At 38.4% G+C, this 17,305-nt stretch overlaps 2 protein-coding genes across 4 annotated transcripts in view; one reads left to right on the top strand and one right to left on the bottom strand.

Annotated features, from left to right (window-relative positions):
- Window positions 1–158: 158 nt before the first annotated feature.
- On the bottom strand, window positions 159–5,022 carry LOC119500230 (dynein light chain Tctex-type 3-like). Its single transcript, XM_037789864.1, has 5 exons — window positions 4,854–5,022; window positions 3,086–3,127; window positions 2,851–2,974; window positions 2,651–2,728; window positions 159–1,249 (listed from the first exon to the last, which is right to left on the bottom strand). Exons 1-5 carry the CDS (start codon window positions 4,878–4,880, stop codon window positions 1,173–1,175), a joined length of 348 nt encoding a protein of 115 aa, XP_037645792.1. The 5' UTR covers window positions 4,881–5,022; the 3' UTR covers window positions 159–1,172.
- A 1,869-nt stretch (window positions 5,023–6,891) lies between these two features.
- sytl5 (synaptotagmin-like 5) overlaps window positions 6,892–17,305 on the top strand; it is a 42,059-nt gene continuing 31,645 nt past the window's right edge. For all 3 annotated transcript variants that reach the window (XM_037789859.1, XM_037789862.1, XM_037789861.1), the window contains exon 1: window positions 6,892–7,062. The gene's annotated coding sequence lies outside the window, so the exon portion shown is untranslated. The remainder of the gene's footprint in view (window positions 7,063–17,305) is intronic.

Below are 17,305 nucleotides of genomic sequence, written 5' to 3' on the forward strand. Positions count from 1 at the left end.
ACACAGTGCTGTGCTGACCTCTAGTGGACGAACACACAAACTGCACAATAGTAACATTTATCTCCTTTGTGTCAGTCGAAACACATTCTGGTTTGTAGATCAACACTCAATCAGATGCAAAAAACTGTGGATTATTAATACATTTAATGACTGCACTGTAGATGTTTTCCAATAATTTAAATTTATTAAACATCGTTAATGAACTCAGTTTTACAGAAGAAATCAAGGATTTCTAAGGAGAAAGTCTAGAAAAAGTGCATTAGTCTTTCTGACCATGAAGGAAATACATATTCTCATATCTGCACAGATACAGATACAGAACAGTCATTCAAATATTAATGCAGACTAGTAGGGACACTTCATACAAATGGTCAGGCAGCTACTACAGACTTTTCTTAAATACCAAACATTTCACAACAGCAACTGTTTTTATTTGGGAATGTACTGAAGGTGATGAATGAAGACAAGACTAAGCGTCTACAGCCATGCTAGCAGCGCTATGAGGCTGTACTCGGCGAAGCAGTGCTAACTGTATTAAATGGGCATATGATGTCGCTTCATATTGATCGCAGGCCCCTGAATTGAATCAAATCAAAAAATGTTATCGTGGCAGACTTTGTGATATCAGCAAATATCATATCATTGTCCAAAGAATCAATATAATATCGTATCGTGATGCAACTTGTGATTTACACCCCTATACAATAGTTAATAGCAATATTTCAGTCTGAACCAACCGACAGACAGACACTGCCATCCGCAGAGCCTTGCTGCTGCTGCTGCTAGCACGGCTAAAATCTAATCAAGTTTTACAGTATGCACAGATTACAACATTTGGGACAACATACGGAGAGAAAATATTTAGTTTTCAATCTCTCAACATTTGTTGATCAAAGAACATGTGATGTTTGAGATGTAGTTTCTTAACAAAGCACTGCTTCAGGGTTGAATCTTGACCTTGGTCCATACAAAGCAACATTTTCTCACACGAACGCAGGCTGTCGACTCACAAACCACAACTCTCTTCCTGACATTTCGTTGTTTAAGCCAGTGGGGAGAAATAAGTTACTTGTACATACAGAGGGTATCATCAGAGGATCTTCATGGCTTCTTGGTCACGGTGCCATTTCCAACTTCAGACATTGACGGTGTCAGGACAGAGAGAGAGCAGCTCACAGCGCCACCGCAACAGCAAACACACTGACCACACAGTACATCGTGCGATTCTCCCACCTGACTGTGCAGCTTCCTGAAAGACACGAACAAGCAGGAGAAATTACACAGTAGTAGTTTGTACTTAGAGGGACATTTTACTAGGGCTGACCCGAATGCTTTGAAGTTTCGACAGTTGCCATGGAAATCAACCTCCAAATCAGTATTCGAATGCTTTGTTTTTTGTTTTTTTTATATACAAGTTTGTAATAAAAATGTATAAATCCCCAAATAGTCCATGAAATAAGGAATAATCCCACAACATTATTCATTATTCATCTTCAACATTAATTATTATTAGTTATTCTCAGACGAATATCGCTGTGTGTTGTATGTAGAGGTACGTGTGTGTACAGTATTGCGGCGGTGGCACTGTCCCGGGCACTGAAACAGGGAGATGGAGACAGACAGAAGAACTGTGCTGGGCTGCGCTGCGCTGAATACCTTAGAATATTTCTACCTTAGAATATTTCTCACCGAAGCTTCGAAGCCCAAAAAATGGTATTCAGGACAGCCCGACATTTTACAATTGGAAAAAAATAACTTGTCAGGGGTGTCCTGGTGGACAAACTATGTAATGTAAACACTTTCTAAATTACCTCAAACATACAGTATCTTATATTATATGCTGTGAATGCTGATGCCAATATATCTGTAATAAGCGAAAATTGGTCTGGACAATTTATCGATCTCTATTAAAGGCAGGGTCGGTGATCTTGATAAACTAGCAAGAGTGCACTAGATTTTTAAAAATGATCCAACCAAAAAACCCAGGCCAGTGTTGCCAACTCTTTTCCAATGAAAGCAGCTCGCAGCACTCGCTCCAAAAGTCCATAACTCTAGAGACAAAGTTGCAAAGTCTGTCCCTTCAGGCCTCCCTCCAAAGTCACTTCCCACAATTATCATTATGAACGTAATTAAACATTAATAAACGTAAAACGAACACGGCTATTGTTATTGTTAGTTCTCACAGCTGTCAAACTAGCAGCTTGTGGAAGACTCCAATTACAGTCCTGCGACAGCCACAGACACTTTTTTTGTCAGAGCATTTGATTTATTGATTGCTGTCGGGACAATTCTACTTTTAAATGTTTAAAATAAGGGCTATGTATCAAATCTCAGCACCTTTTTGGTTCCAACAGAAATGTATCAAGTATAAATGTTTGGTCAGATTCATAATCTTATTAAACTTATTTTGCAATCAGATGGTTCCTGATTTACATAATAATTATGCAAAAGATGATTGTAGATTTCATACTTGAGAATTTGGCCTCTATATATTTAAAATAATATAATATATGAAAAAAGTCCGTAGGTAAAGTAAGGCGTTGTAAAAAGTATTGTTTTGGTATGCATACTGAAACTCAGGTATCATATTGTCACTGGTATTGAACACATTTGAAAATGATACCAGCTCTAATTATAAGTCATCTCTCACCATCAGTGGCAGTGTCCCAGTAGCAGGAGTTGGCTGTGTGGAGACCAGCACCGCTCTTCTGCATGATCGCACAGTTTACTGCAAAACATCAGAGAGCAGTTTTACTCAGTCACATGTTTAATGAGTCACATTTAAGCTCCACATGTCAACAGTACGTCCTGAGGTCTCATGTTATTGTACATGACAGGCAGTTGGCTCACCTATGTATTTGAACGGCCGTCCTTGTTTCACCAGGTGAGTCAGAGAGTGCTCCACTATACTGGCCGTCCACTGGTTCACTTTACTCTGGTTGTAATCTGTTCCACCAATAACACCTTCGATACACTGACACAAAACCACGCACAGAGAGAGAGAGAGAGTCATGTACACTGTCATCACATTAAATAGTGGATTTACAATAAATATTTATTAATGTTTCCAGAAATTAAAAGGTACCTCTTTAACTGAGATATTGACCTCATCGGCATTAAAGACAACCTGCAGTCAAGTTTGAAAAAGAAGGAAAAATGTGGTTAGTTAGGTTTGTTTTATTTCCTATTTTAGCATGAAGAAACCATCATATAGTGTGAATTTTTCTATATAACAGTCAATATGTGCATGACACAGCAGGTGTCATTTTACAAGTTATAAAAAGTGTAATGATTTCACATCGTTTACATCCATGTCAACAGCAAGGCATTTATTCTCCTACTAACCTTTTACCAATGGATACACAAGTAAACATGTCTAACAATGCTTGGCTTTAAACATTTATATGCACACTAATACATTTATTGAGGCAAAACTTTTGTAGACATAAATTGTTGGTCTGATTTAATGTTGTACATTCATTTGTACAATGTTGTACAAACGAATGTAGTGTGGCCTGAGCCAAATGCAAAGTGGTGTGCAAAATGCAAAACCCCAACTCTGTAGAATACCTTACATCCTTCCAGCAGGTGTAAAATAACTAGATATATTAAGTAAGTAAGTACAGATGTGTAAACTTACAAAGTGTGTCACAATAAAGTATTTAGCACAAACCATACAGAAATAAAGATGTATTTCATTATCAAATCAAATCTTTTTTAAGAAGAAATGTATTGACAATTTCACTAAAATTAATAAATAATAAAACTGTGTATCTAATATTTGTCAATTGTCTAAGTTTTCCAATTCATAAACAACATAATACAACACAAGGCAACATATTACAGTAAATCAATGAAGAGCAGGTAACAAAACAAAAATGAAATGACATTTTTTGACATACTATACTATGACTTTTTAAAGGTCCCATATTATAAAAATGTGAGATTTACATGTTTTTTTTATTATAAAGCAGGCTTAAGTCCTATATAAATACTGCGAAAGTATTGAAACGCTCAATCCACAGGAAAATACACACAGCCCGTATTCAGAAACTCTGCATTTGAAACAAGCCGTCAGGATTTCTGCCCATTCGTGATGTCACAAATATTCAATATTTAGAACCTTGACACAATTTTAAACGTAAACATTCTAAATGCGTCCCAGTTTATTTCCTGGTTGCAGTGTATGTGAATGTCATCAGCTGACAGGAAGTACACATGGACCCATGCTGTTGCCTAGGAATGCAATTCTGTTGCAATTCCGCACTAAAACGGAGCGTTTCAGACAGAGAGTAAATACAGGTATATATTCAGGCAGACAGTATGAGGAAAATAAAGTTTTTTTTAACATTACAGTATGTAAACATGTCCTAGTAGAAACACAAAATACAAGTATGAACCTGAAAATGAGCATAATATGGGACCTTTAAATGACATTTTTAGACATACTATACCATGACTTTTTTCGTGACATTTTTTTGACAAAACAAATCTAGGCATATATAATATAAAATAAGGAAGGGAAAAGACAAAATGTAATTAAAATACACCATAAATGAAGTAGCACATTTTCATTAAACAAGAGAAATAGGAATATTTCCATTCTGTGATGTTTCTTTCTTTATATATAATAAGCTATGGACTATTTATCTCTATAATTGTCACTGTAGCTTTCAGTGTGTGTCGTTAATATTCTGTTTACATGATAGATGCAGCTGAATGTGATGACAGAGAACCGCACCCACTGCTCCGTTAGCTTTCAGCTAGTTAGCTGACATGCTAGTTAGCAGACCGAGGCGTCTCTGTTGTGTCGTGTTTGGCGTTAAATTAAATGTTATTCAAGACAGCTTTACCTCATCTCCAGAGTTATATTCCTCCATCGCTGCTGTCTCTCATACAGAGATAGATCAGAGATAGAGCAGAGGTAGAGCAGAGGTAAGTGTTGTCTTTGTTATCACCGGCTCAGCTCACTGATTGTTGCTGTTTACTTCCTGTTGGTCAGAGTCAAAGAGTCACTGAGAGACAAAAGAAGACAAGATAGTTCTCCTCCTCCTGAAGCTGGTTTTATTATGTCGCCTCCCTGTGGTGGAAGTCACACACTGCAACACCAGACCACCATCCGCCTTAGAGGGCGTCTCATTCATATGAAAAATACTGTAAATATTTACTATTCTATACTATACTATACTATACTATATCTATATCTATACTATACTACATCTATACTATACTATATCTATACTATACTACATCTATACTATCTCTATACTATACTATACTATACTACATCTATACTATCTCTATACTATACTATACTATGCTATGCTATACAATACTATACTATACTATGCTATACAATACTATATCTATACTATACTATACTATACTATACTATATCTATACTATACTATACTATACTATACTATCTCTATACTATACTATACTATACTATGCTATGCTATACAATACTATACTATACTATACTATACTATACTGTACTATACAATACTATATCTATACTATACTATACTATGCTATACTATGCTATACTATGCTACACAATACTATATCTATACTATGCTATACTATGCTATGCTATACAATACTATATCTATACTATACTATACTATACTATGCTATACAATACTATACTATACTATACTATACTATATCTATATATCTATATCTCTCTATATATAGATATAGATATATAATTTATTCCTTTAGTGCCACTTTTGTATAGTATTATTGTCTATGTTATTGTTTATATTCTATCTAATTGCAAAATAATGTATAATAACAATATATAATAACAATAAAAATAATTATAATAATAATTATAATAATAATTATTGAATCCTTGAATATAATATGTGAAATTATTGTTTTCACATGTAATCATGTTAAATTTCATGCGAAAAATTGCACGTAAATGTGAACTTTCCATGTGTCACAATATGTTTCATGTGTGCTTTTGTGTAAAAGGTTGAGCTCCTGTTATGATAATAATGCAGTGTGGCACACAACTACATGTGTATGTATTTAAGTTTTCATTTTATTTGTTATTTATCTAACATGGGCAAAGTGGATTTAATCACTGCTGTAAATGCACCAGAGTTAACTAAAAGACTGTTTTTGAACTGTAGTCGTAACACCGTAACACAGATTATGCAATTAAAACACATATTGAAATAAGACATGCAGAGTGATAAAGAGGAGAATATGATGTTAGAAAAGATGTTATGCAGGATATCATTATACTACATTGCTAAACTTGACCTGCAACACAGAGAGAGCAACATGCATATAAAAACAACAATGGCTGTGGTACAATAAGCGAGAGAGAGGTCACAATGAAAGTTCAGGTTAGTAAACAAAAGCACAGATAAACGGGTTATTTTTTATGCTCCTAAACTAAGGTCCTAAGGTCCTCTTATTTTGATATTGTGTTTCCCCCCATCTCACCATCTCTTTTCACAGCCCTGTTTGTGCCCAACCCATTTATTTCATACAATACTAAACAAACTGTCACTGCAGCAGAGCTCCAGCCATAACCACAGAAATACAGACTCTCAGAGGATCTCAGCGGGGAAATCCATAATACATAATGTACCACCAGTGACAATAAGGAGTTTCCCTCAACCTAATTTAGAGCACACACACAGACAGCACAACACACTGCAGTATATAGAAAACAATGACCCAGCAGCACAACTGGGTCATTAATAGAAGTGAATTTCATAGAAAACAACAACAGGAGTCTGAGTTTGTGCAGAAACAAATGTCGCATTGTCAGAAGTAAGCCTATTTGTGAGACACACACATACACACACACGCACACACACACACACACACGCACACACACACGCACACACACACCACGCCCCCTCCTGTAGGGAACACCCTGGCTGTGGCTGTGGATCTCTCTGCGTTCAGACGGTGCCGAGGCGCACCGACAACACTCACGTCTACGGTCTGTACCGTCTGATCCCGGGACTGACTCTCTCCACAGCCTGCCGGTCGGTCGGTGCTCCACCACCGGTTCACCGCCGCAGCCAGCAGGTAAGACTCCGCCGCTCTGCAGGTCAACCGGCAGCAACACCGGGACACCAAGCACCGCCGCGTTTCCTCTGACATATGGCACAGTCAGCCGCTGTTTGAGTGTCTCTCTTCAGTTATTTGTGTTATTGTCTGTCCACATCAGACCCCCACCAGACCCCCATCAGACCACGACCTGAGAGGGAGGATTAGTCTCACATCAGCCGGACTAGACAGACCCACTTCACCGGGTAAAGTTGAGCGCGTTTGTGCAGGTGCAATGCAGCAAAAAAAGCTCCTTTTCTCGCTTCCTCCCAGCTGGTTTCGACGGTAGATTAACCTGCAGTCAAACCAATTGGATTTAATAATGTGCTGAGAATATGTTGCATTAATTAACTTGTAATTAAACCATTATGTCATGATGTGGGAGGCAGCAGTTAGACAAGGAGGGTATAGATCAATTGATCACCTGATGTGACTTTACCTTTTCAAGGCATTTTTGAAGCTTGATGTTCAATCAATGTAAAGGTCCTATACGTGTTAATTAACGATGACCTTGTCTGTGGTAGTTTCATGTGGAGACTCTGGGATATCCCAGGGCTTCTCAAGGGAAGACTGGTGTCACTGATGAGATGCTTAATGTCTGCAGGGCTGGTTTGGATATCATGGCTCAGTGTCTTGAAGGTGCAACCAGGTGTGGAGACGTGTAAAGGTACACTTTGATGATGTAGCAACTTGCTGACCTAATTACAATTCAGCTCAGATTAGTTGGTGTTATAGGCTTTTGCGTTTGATGCTGCCACTCACAGCAGAGAAGATGTATCCAGTTTAAGATGAAAGAAACGAAAGCTTCTTTTGAAAGGTGGTGAGATGTTGTCAGCAGCAGGATTTAAAGCCTCTATTCAGGAACCAGAAGTCATCATACTGCAGGTTTGATGTTGGTATACATGATGCATGCAGGTCAGGATGTATGAATGACATTATGGCTGTAGGGCTGACTAGTTTCATTGTTCAATCAATTTAAGGCTGCAGCTAATGATTATAACTCATAATCCACAACTAATAATGAGATACCAGATCGGGTATCGGGCCGATACTGACTCAAACAGCTGGATCGGGTATCGTGATAATGGGGCCGATCTATTACATTTAATTCTACAGTATGTTTATATACTGTATACATTGCACATTGGAATTTGAATTCCTGTTTAAGTTTTGACCAATTTGTTGCTGCATTAAACAGATTTACACTTGAATTGTAATTCCTGATAATTTTGAAGATTGTTTTTACCAAGTTGCTGGTGTACGATTTATTATTTAATAATAAATAACAATTCAGTAAATATATATATATATAATATAAATTAATATATGTATTTATTTGTTACATTGTGTATTACAAAGTTAGTAAAGTGATGTTTAAGTCAAGCCTACACATAAAAGAATGATCCCAGTCACTTCCACACAGTGAGGCATACATACAGCTTATTAATTAAACACTGGTATCGGATCGGTGCTCGGTATCGGCCAATACTTCAAAGCCCAGGTATCGCTATCAGTATCGGGACTGAAAAAGTCGTATTGGTGCATCCCTAGTCCGAACCAATCGTCCAAAACTGATATATATTCTCTTTACTATCAAATAAAACAAACAAAAGCAGTGAATCCCTGCATTAAGAAGCTAAAGATTATTATAGGAACAAGAGAAACAACTTAAAGATGACAGTTTGATTCATCAATTAATCCTCGCAGCTGTAAATCAATTCATTGATCATCAAATTTGCACGTTTTATCTGACCACCAGAATAAATTTCAAATATATTTTTATTTACGCTGATATAAATGAAAGAAAAGCAGTAAATCCTCACATTTGAGTCTGAAATAATTAGACAATTAGATGAAACGATCAATACCACTCTCACATCTGTCCAGCAATAATCTTCTCCTTTTAACTCTGGAGAGCCACTAAGCTGATTTCCCAAAATGTTATTATCTATTGCTTTAAATGATTAGTCTGTTATCAAAATTACTACTTGTTTCAACACTAAATTACATGCAGTAATTGCTTAAATTCTGATTTAACTGAAATACTGAAGATTGACTTCAGGTTAAAAATAATGGACTAATCATGGTTTAGTCTTGATTACTGTAGTTATTTGGCAGCAAGTGTTACATTCTAATTTGCCAGTTTAAGCCGCCAATGTACTGTAGTCTGAAAAGGCCAATTCAACTCATGAAAGTGGCTATTAGACCTGTCAGACTGGCCACCAAACTGGCCAAAGTGGCTACTTACTTAGCCACAGACAATATGTAGCCAGTGTTTTCTATCAGCCATCAGATCATTGTGTTTAAGACTGGAAACAGCTGTAAATTAAAACAAAGCATGTTGTACTAACAAGTTAAAATAACAGCCACGAGTTCATACATTATCATTAGGTTCATTATGAAGCCCTGTAAGTGGATGCAATATTAAAATAAGCAGCCTAAGTAAAAGCTTTCTCAAAAAGAAAAATATGTTAACATCCCTGAGTAGGCAATTTTACATTGCTGTTGTTTTCATGAACAACAAGCCTTTGCTGCGTAAAAAAACTCCCTGCCACATAATTTGTCATAGTGACGCTTCCTTAAATTGGTTCATTTGGCTCCTGTAAGCAGTAGATTCACTATCTGCTGAGGCTGTTTTATCATTGTCACAGGGAGAATAGCTCACTAATGATAACCAAGGTTTTATACAGCTCACACACACAAGGCTGCTGCAGGGGGAATAAATGGGTGAATAAAGGAGGAGAAGCCAGAGAAAGAAGGGATTCCCTGATTTCTCTCCATGCAGGCAGCCAAAGCTCATCCAGCGGAGCAGAAAGAAGCCCTGGGGAGTGCAGTCACACTGCATTAGAGGTCTGCGTCTCCAAGATCTGCCAAGACACAGTAGAAGTGTGTGTGTGTGCGTGCGTGCGTGCAGGCACATACATTCACACATGTATGAGTTATTATCTCAGGCGTTTCTGTGACAGGCTGCAGCTCATGGTGCCAGACTGATGTACTCTGACCTACAAAACCAAAGAGCTGCGACTATACGTTTGGTCAAAACTGAGTTAAGACCAGAATCCGTTATAGTATGATTATTATACAACAGAAATGTATTTCCATGAAAGCAGTATGTACAATTACAAAAACAAAATTACTTTGTCACAGAGAAACAACAAACTAGACAGATAAATCAAGAGCGCTATATCAGCTATATAAGTGGAAAAACACAGAAAACTCCCAGACCAGACAACGCTGTGGTAGCAACCTGTCAATCACAAGGTAGCCCCGCCCTAAAGCATACCCTGCTTTATGGTCTATTTGACTCTAAATGGGACCATAATTTACTAAATGAACATCATGCTGTATTGAAGAAGACTTGAAACTAGCGATTGAGACCATAAACTCATGTTTACAATGTTTACTGAGGTAATAAATCAAGTGAGAAGTCGGCTCATTTTCTCATAGACTTATATACAATCAGACTTGTTTTTGCAACCAGAGGAGTCGCCCCCTGCTGGCTATTAGAAAGAATGCAATTTTAAGGCACTTCAGCATTGGCTTCACTTTTCAGATCCCCGGAGTTGCCCACTGGTCCCAAGGAGCGCTGCGCTCAAACTTAAAATTATTTCAACTTTGACCTCGGGTCCCGCCAACCTTTCAAACGTGAGCCACATTGAATATTAGTTTATTAAACCTACTACTTACGGCTTTCTGACTCAATAGGGCAGTTCTGTTGGCACCTCTTCTGTTTCTCACATAAATCCTGTACACTCTTGTATTCTCGCAAACAATGAACAGGACAAGTGTAATTGAGATGCACTGAAAGCCTGCCATTAAAACGCGAGCCACATTGAATACTAGCTTATTAAACCTACAATAATCTGCATGATTATATCCAGATTAACTCTGCTGATGACCTGTGCTGCTGCAACAAAGCTCGTCTGTGCTGCTGCATTCAATAACTCTGATCTCTGTAGTGCCGTGTTTTGCGGGGTTTCCCTCCCTCCCACTCTCTGATGCTTCCCTTTATCCATGGCTCTCTAGTGCATACCCCGTTTGGTATGCAGCCTGTAGCCCCACGCCACCTCAGAGATGCATCGCGTCCCCTTTCAATCACGGTCGCAGCGGGGCAATCAGTGGAAGCCCGTCCACACACACCAACACTGCAGGTGTGGGAGGGCAGAAAAAACACTTAAAAAAAGCACAAATGTAATTTGGAGGCAGTGCTGAGAGGAATGACTCAGATGGGTAATAGATTTCTGGTCAGAGAGTGATGCCTCTGTGTCGCCCTCTCTAAACCTCTAATGTGTATGGATACATGCCATCCACTGTGGGCGCTCCGTGGTGTTGAACTGAACCTCTGAGGGGGATGCTGGGACACTGCAACCTGCATATCAAACTAATGTGTGGATGCACACATGCTCCAAATGAACCCTTTCATTTAAAATGACATCATTATTTTATTATTTCCCAGCACCAGCATGTTGACCAGGGTGTGCTGTGTGGAAAAGTCAACACAGGAGAGCGTACATCAAACACTGACATTAATTAGATTCATTGTTAGCAAGTCGTGCACATCAGGGTGTTTAATCAATAAATATATTTGAACAGATTAATAAGGACAGCTGTAATGACATGACTGGGAGTCACAGCCTCAGTGTTATGTAATTATAAACATTAAAAACAACAAACTTGGATTGTGATATTTTTCAGGTTTTAGTGGAAAAAACGACAAAATGATGACATTTAAAGGAATATTATTAAAATGTCTTTCTTATTTTAAAGATTTAACATGCAGTTTAAATACATTACAATCAATTGGATTTGAGCTTGAAAGGTCATTCTTGACATCGGTTAACAAACAAAATCATTTTAACTCAAGGTCCATTTACAAGCTTTATGGAGAGCTTTCAACACAACATGTATCCCCATAGAACGGTTCATACGATATCATTTTTTGTGCATTTTCCTACAAAGAACCAGCAACACAAGACGCATGTGTCAATTTCCTCTCCAGTTATTTCAAAATAAACTTCCACCTTCACAGGAAACAACTTGGTTACGTGGCGTTAGTCGCTCTTTACACTTCCTGGTTCACAATTACCTAAATTACATACAGTACGTATTGATTTTGTGGGATATATACGAAATCCAGTGCATTACTTTTTGTAGATATAGCTATGAACGGTGTATGAGAACAACCTGAACCATGACATGCACTTGAAACCGTGACATGCACTAGAAAGCTAATGTAACTGGACTTTGAGTTTATATTATTTTGTTCAAACAATTTTATATATATATATATATATCTATATCGCAATATATATAAATATAAACACACGTGATTTGCATTAATAAAACATTAGAACAGTGAATAAGAAATGATAAACAAGACTAGTCTACAGCCATGCTAGCGGCTCTGTGAGTAACTTCGACGCAGTGATGCTTTGAGCTGAATACTAACATCAGCATGCTAACAAAGACAACGCTGATGTTAAGCAGGTATAATGTTTACCATGTTCATAATCATAGTTTAGCGTGTTAGTTTGGGATGATGTTACTGTACTTTTTATTTCTTGCAGTGGCACATTTTGTTAAAAAAAATAATTTATTAATGAGAATTATTAACCATGATCTCTCTATATGAGGAATACTGTGATGATACAATTGTAAAGAGGGACAATAAACTACAGTCGGTTAAAAGATAATCCAAGGTAAAGTGCACAAAGGTGGGGCCTCTAAACCTGAACTCCTTGTCTATCTTTTTTCAAGGCATTAGACAACGTTTTGTTCTCCATCAGGTCAAACTGAGCGTTCTTATCGACGTAAAGTCACATACTTTATGATGTCACTAAAGGTGGAGACTCACAGGTGTAGGATTGTAATGTAGTTCTCTGTTTCATACACATTTTAATCCCATAATCTTGACCTGTCGACCTCGCCCATATTTGTTGTAAAGGGCAAAGTCCACATAGAAATGTTCGTATTCACTGTGTTGGTTCTTAGCACAGAGACACAGTGTCTGCATACTGTAGGAGTTCATTCAGCTGAGCGCCTTTAATTGGCTGTTTTATTTCCTCTGGTAGAGCTGCATTGTGTACCTGATTGTAAGAGCCATCTGGACTGTCACTTCAGAGACATCCTGTGTTGAAGGTTTGCATCTGTTTGTTGTTATGTGACTCTGTACTCATCACATTCAGTGCTGGTGTTGAAGGTTTTCCCCAAAGTGCTTTGCTTATACAGACAGGAGTATCATTTCTAATAAGAACCTGTTTTATAAAGAGTGTATAACCTGTTACTAATGGTTAATAAGTCATACTAATGATCAGTTATAAGCCATTAATAAGAACAACTCTTGGGTTGGCAGGTTGCTGGTGTTTATCCTCCTCCAGGATCACACTTCCTGCAGAACATCTGGACCAAATAACAAATCCTCCAAACCACAGGAGAAAAATATGTCGTTAGTCTGAGCCTTCCATATCAACAGATGTAATTGTTTTCTGTCTATCAGAAGGACAATATCTTTTATTTGTCCAAAACTGTTACACAAATAAATCTATTTTTTGATGTGGCAACACTATGGTTGAGGTTTGGTTAGGTTTAGGGAAACTTAAATTACTACTTCTTTAAGGTTAAGGTATCTTTGTTGTTATGGTCATAAACACGTGGTAAAGTTAGGGAACGATCGGGTCACAGTATAAAGAAATTAGTGTTGACTGTCGGTAGGAAACGGGAAACAAACAGTGGTCTCCCGTAGTAAAGTCCGACATTTCACCCATCCATCCATCCCCTATAAAGACGTCGCCATTATAAACAGTGTATATTCTACAGTATGTGATCTTCTCATCTAACTCCAACACAGTGAATTATCATATTTCCCAAATATCAAAATACTCTTTTAATTAATGACTTACTATCATTTAAAACTTGCAGACATGATGAGTATTTATATATAGATTACCAAACAGCACCACCTGGATAACCTTATTAATGGCTTATAAATTATAACTAATCTATACAATCTCTATTAACCATTAATAAAGCCATTACATCCTTATAACATCTTAATAAATGATGCCTTATTATCAGAAAGTGATATCAAGGAAGCAGCTAATTGCAAAGTGCAAGTTACTGAAGCATCTCTGAAGGCTTTACGTATATGTGAGGATTCAGTAATTGTCAGGATGCCCTTTCTGTTGAAATATTGTGCTCCAAATATTAGTTTGTGCATGCTTATTTTACTGATGCAGTTGTTTTGGCTGATAGACAGGATTGGGTCGCTGAGAGCTCGCATGTAGAACTGAATTTGTTTTATTATTTCATAAGTTCTGTGTTTGAATGAAAGTCACCACTTGAAATTCACTCACCAACACGATCCTCAGCACATAAACTCTTCTGGCTTCTGATTAGCGTGGAAAGAAGTTGCCAAGTGGATCTTGATAACTGTTAATACATCCTTTTTAAAAATCCAGGAGTGCTCTAAAACAGCAGCTTGTCTTTGCTGCAGGATCTTTATTCATCGATCCGTCCCGGAGGCTCAGCCAGCCCAGACACTTATCTGTCCTCCAAACACTGAATTCTCCTCTGTGTTGAGGCCATGCTAATGTACCCACATACAGTGTAATAAAACTGAAATGACACAAGGCTAATCTTAAAAGAAAATCATAATCCATTAGCGTCCACTCAGTTTTGAATTACACATGCAGTTCAGTTGTTACACTTTGATTAATGGTAACACTGTTCTGCACACACACACACACACACACACACTTTCAGAGGATTCCCTTCTGTCCATTAGCCGTTACGGTAGTGCATCGAAAAGACAAAGTGCAATAAAATATGGCAGGCGAGCAGCAGTTAAACAGGAATGAGTGCTATGAAATATTCAGCCATGTTGGTGGAAGGAGAGGGAGCTGTTTATAACCCGAACGTCTCTCTCTTTCTCTCTGTGAAGAAGCAGCAGAGGCCACGACTGAAACTGGGTTAATGAGATCTAGCCTCAATCTAAAAACCTCTTGTCTCTTGTTCTTTAAGTGCTCGTACACGGAAATCTTTAACACGCTGAATAACAAAAGGGTTTTGCTGTGGAAAGTTCATAAAAAGATAATCCTTTTTTAATCGGAGTTTTCCATCCATCCATCCATCCATTTTTTCTTCTGCTTCTCCGGGGCCGGGTCGCGGGGGCAGCAGGCTAAGCAGGGAATTCAAGACGTCCCTCTCCCCATCAACGTTCTCCAGCTCTTCCTGGTGGACCCCGAGGCATTCCCAGGCCAGACGAGATATATAGTCTCTCCAGCGTGTTCTGGATATACTCCAGGGCCTCTTACCAGTTGGACGTGCCCGGAAAACCTCCAAAGGGAGGTGTCCAGGAGGCATCCTGATCAGATGCCCGAACCACCTCAGCTTGCCCCTTTCGACGCGAAGGAGCAGCGGCTCCACTCTGAGCTCCCTCTGGATGTCTGAGCTCCTCACCCTATCTCTAAGGCTGAGCCCAGCCACCCTACAAAGGAAACTCATTTTGGGCGCTTGTATTCGCGATCTCGAGCTTTTGGTCACTACCCAAAGCTCATGACCATAGGTGAGGGTTGGAACGTAGATGGACCAGTAAATGGAGAGCTCAGCTCCCTTTTCACCACATTGGTCCGGTAATCTAAGTTTTATCTATTGATAATCTCTGACAGAGTTTCTTAAAGATCTGTTTCCCTACATCTTTCTTTCAGATTTCAAATACTCTGCACTGAATATGTGTGTGTTTATCCAACAACCAGACGGCCTTCACTTGAACCGTCTCACAGTTTCTATCGTGAGCCCAAACGGTGCCAGATCTGTGGTGTAGAAGGCAGACTGTGGCTTGAAATCTGGACCATTTCACTGCTGTTTCTGGCAGAAGAAAATTAGCCTGCAGACATGGTAAGAGTCGATTATACTGATGATTGAGGAAGAAAGAAGCTTTTGTTTGGTGCCTCTGTCACCTGTCACACAGAAAGCTCTTGTCCTTCCTGTAAATAATCCCATTACAAGTATATAGGCTGCAGGGGCAGATGGGTCATCCCTATGTTCCCAGGCCCCTATAGACTGACATTGTAAGATTTTGGTACGGGCTATCTTCGCAGTCCAAACTGCAAAAGAACGAACAAATGCAGCTTGAATGGTAAAAATGTGCTGGTGTAGGTTTCAAGAGTATGAAGTCAGTAGACTATAAAGGTGGGTGGGTGTTTTCAACATATTGACCCAGTTAACATTTGCAAAAAATCTTTTCTGAGAACATAAAACCATTTGAAAGGTCTCCTTAATGTGTCATATTAAAAGGATATTGAGCTGGAGAACATAGATACGCTCCAACATAGCTGTTGATCGCTTTGTGTGGTTGGTAATCCGACGATGAAATGAAACTGAAATCTTGACAATACTTCAGTTTATGACTAAATACCTGCAAAACTAACGATATTTCCTCAGCTCCAGTTGTGCTTTAGTGCTAATTAGCATATGCTAACACGCTGATCTAAGATGGTGAACATGGTAAACATTATACCACAGAAGGTATATCGCCAAGAAGTGAAAGTCAATTGTTCGTTCCATTGAAGCATCAGCACCCAGCAGCAAAGCTACACTTCCTCAATTTTGGACTGAACGACTACCAGACGCCAGTAGCCTAAACGTCCACCTAAAAAGGGCCGTACAAAAGTGAAACAAAATTATTTTTGTTCTATTGTCATATTCTACCAAAACGGCCTGTGTTGGTTAAATAAAATATGATAAATATAATAAGCGTTTTCAGTCCAAAATGGCGGCAGAGGCTGTTGTCAAAAAAACACCGGAGTTTCGTCTCATTGCTTCTATACTCTTTGATTATACCTGATAAACATCAGCATGTTAACATTGTCATTGTTAGTATGTTAGCATGCTGACGTTAACATTCAGCTCAAGACACCACTACTAAACCAGAGCTGCTATCATGGCTGATTCTCATGCCAGGCAGTCACTGTACAGATTAAACCCAGAATTGAAGCCGCATCAGTTGTTGTTTGACATTTATTTGAGGGTTGCTCATTAGTCTTGATATTTCCTGCATTATATGAAATATTAAAGCCTGCCAAATCTGGAGATTATGTTTTACATCAGGGCTGTTTGTCTGTCACGCTCTGCTGGCTGAGTCCTTTTTTATCTTTGGTGATGCAATTTTAACGTAACAGATTATTTTTAAACATGAGTATGTTTTATAAAACAGCAATAAATA

Source organism: Sebastes umbrosus, chromosome 13, assembly GCF_015220745.1.
Source record: "Sebastes umbrosus isolate fSebUmb1 chromosome 13, fSebUmb1.pri, whole genome shotgun sequence".
Lineage (NCBI taxonomy): Eukaryota > Metazoa > Chordata > Actinopteri > Perciformes > Sebastidae > Sebastes > Sebastes umbrosus.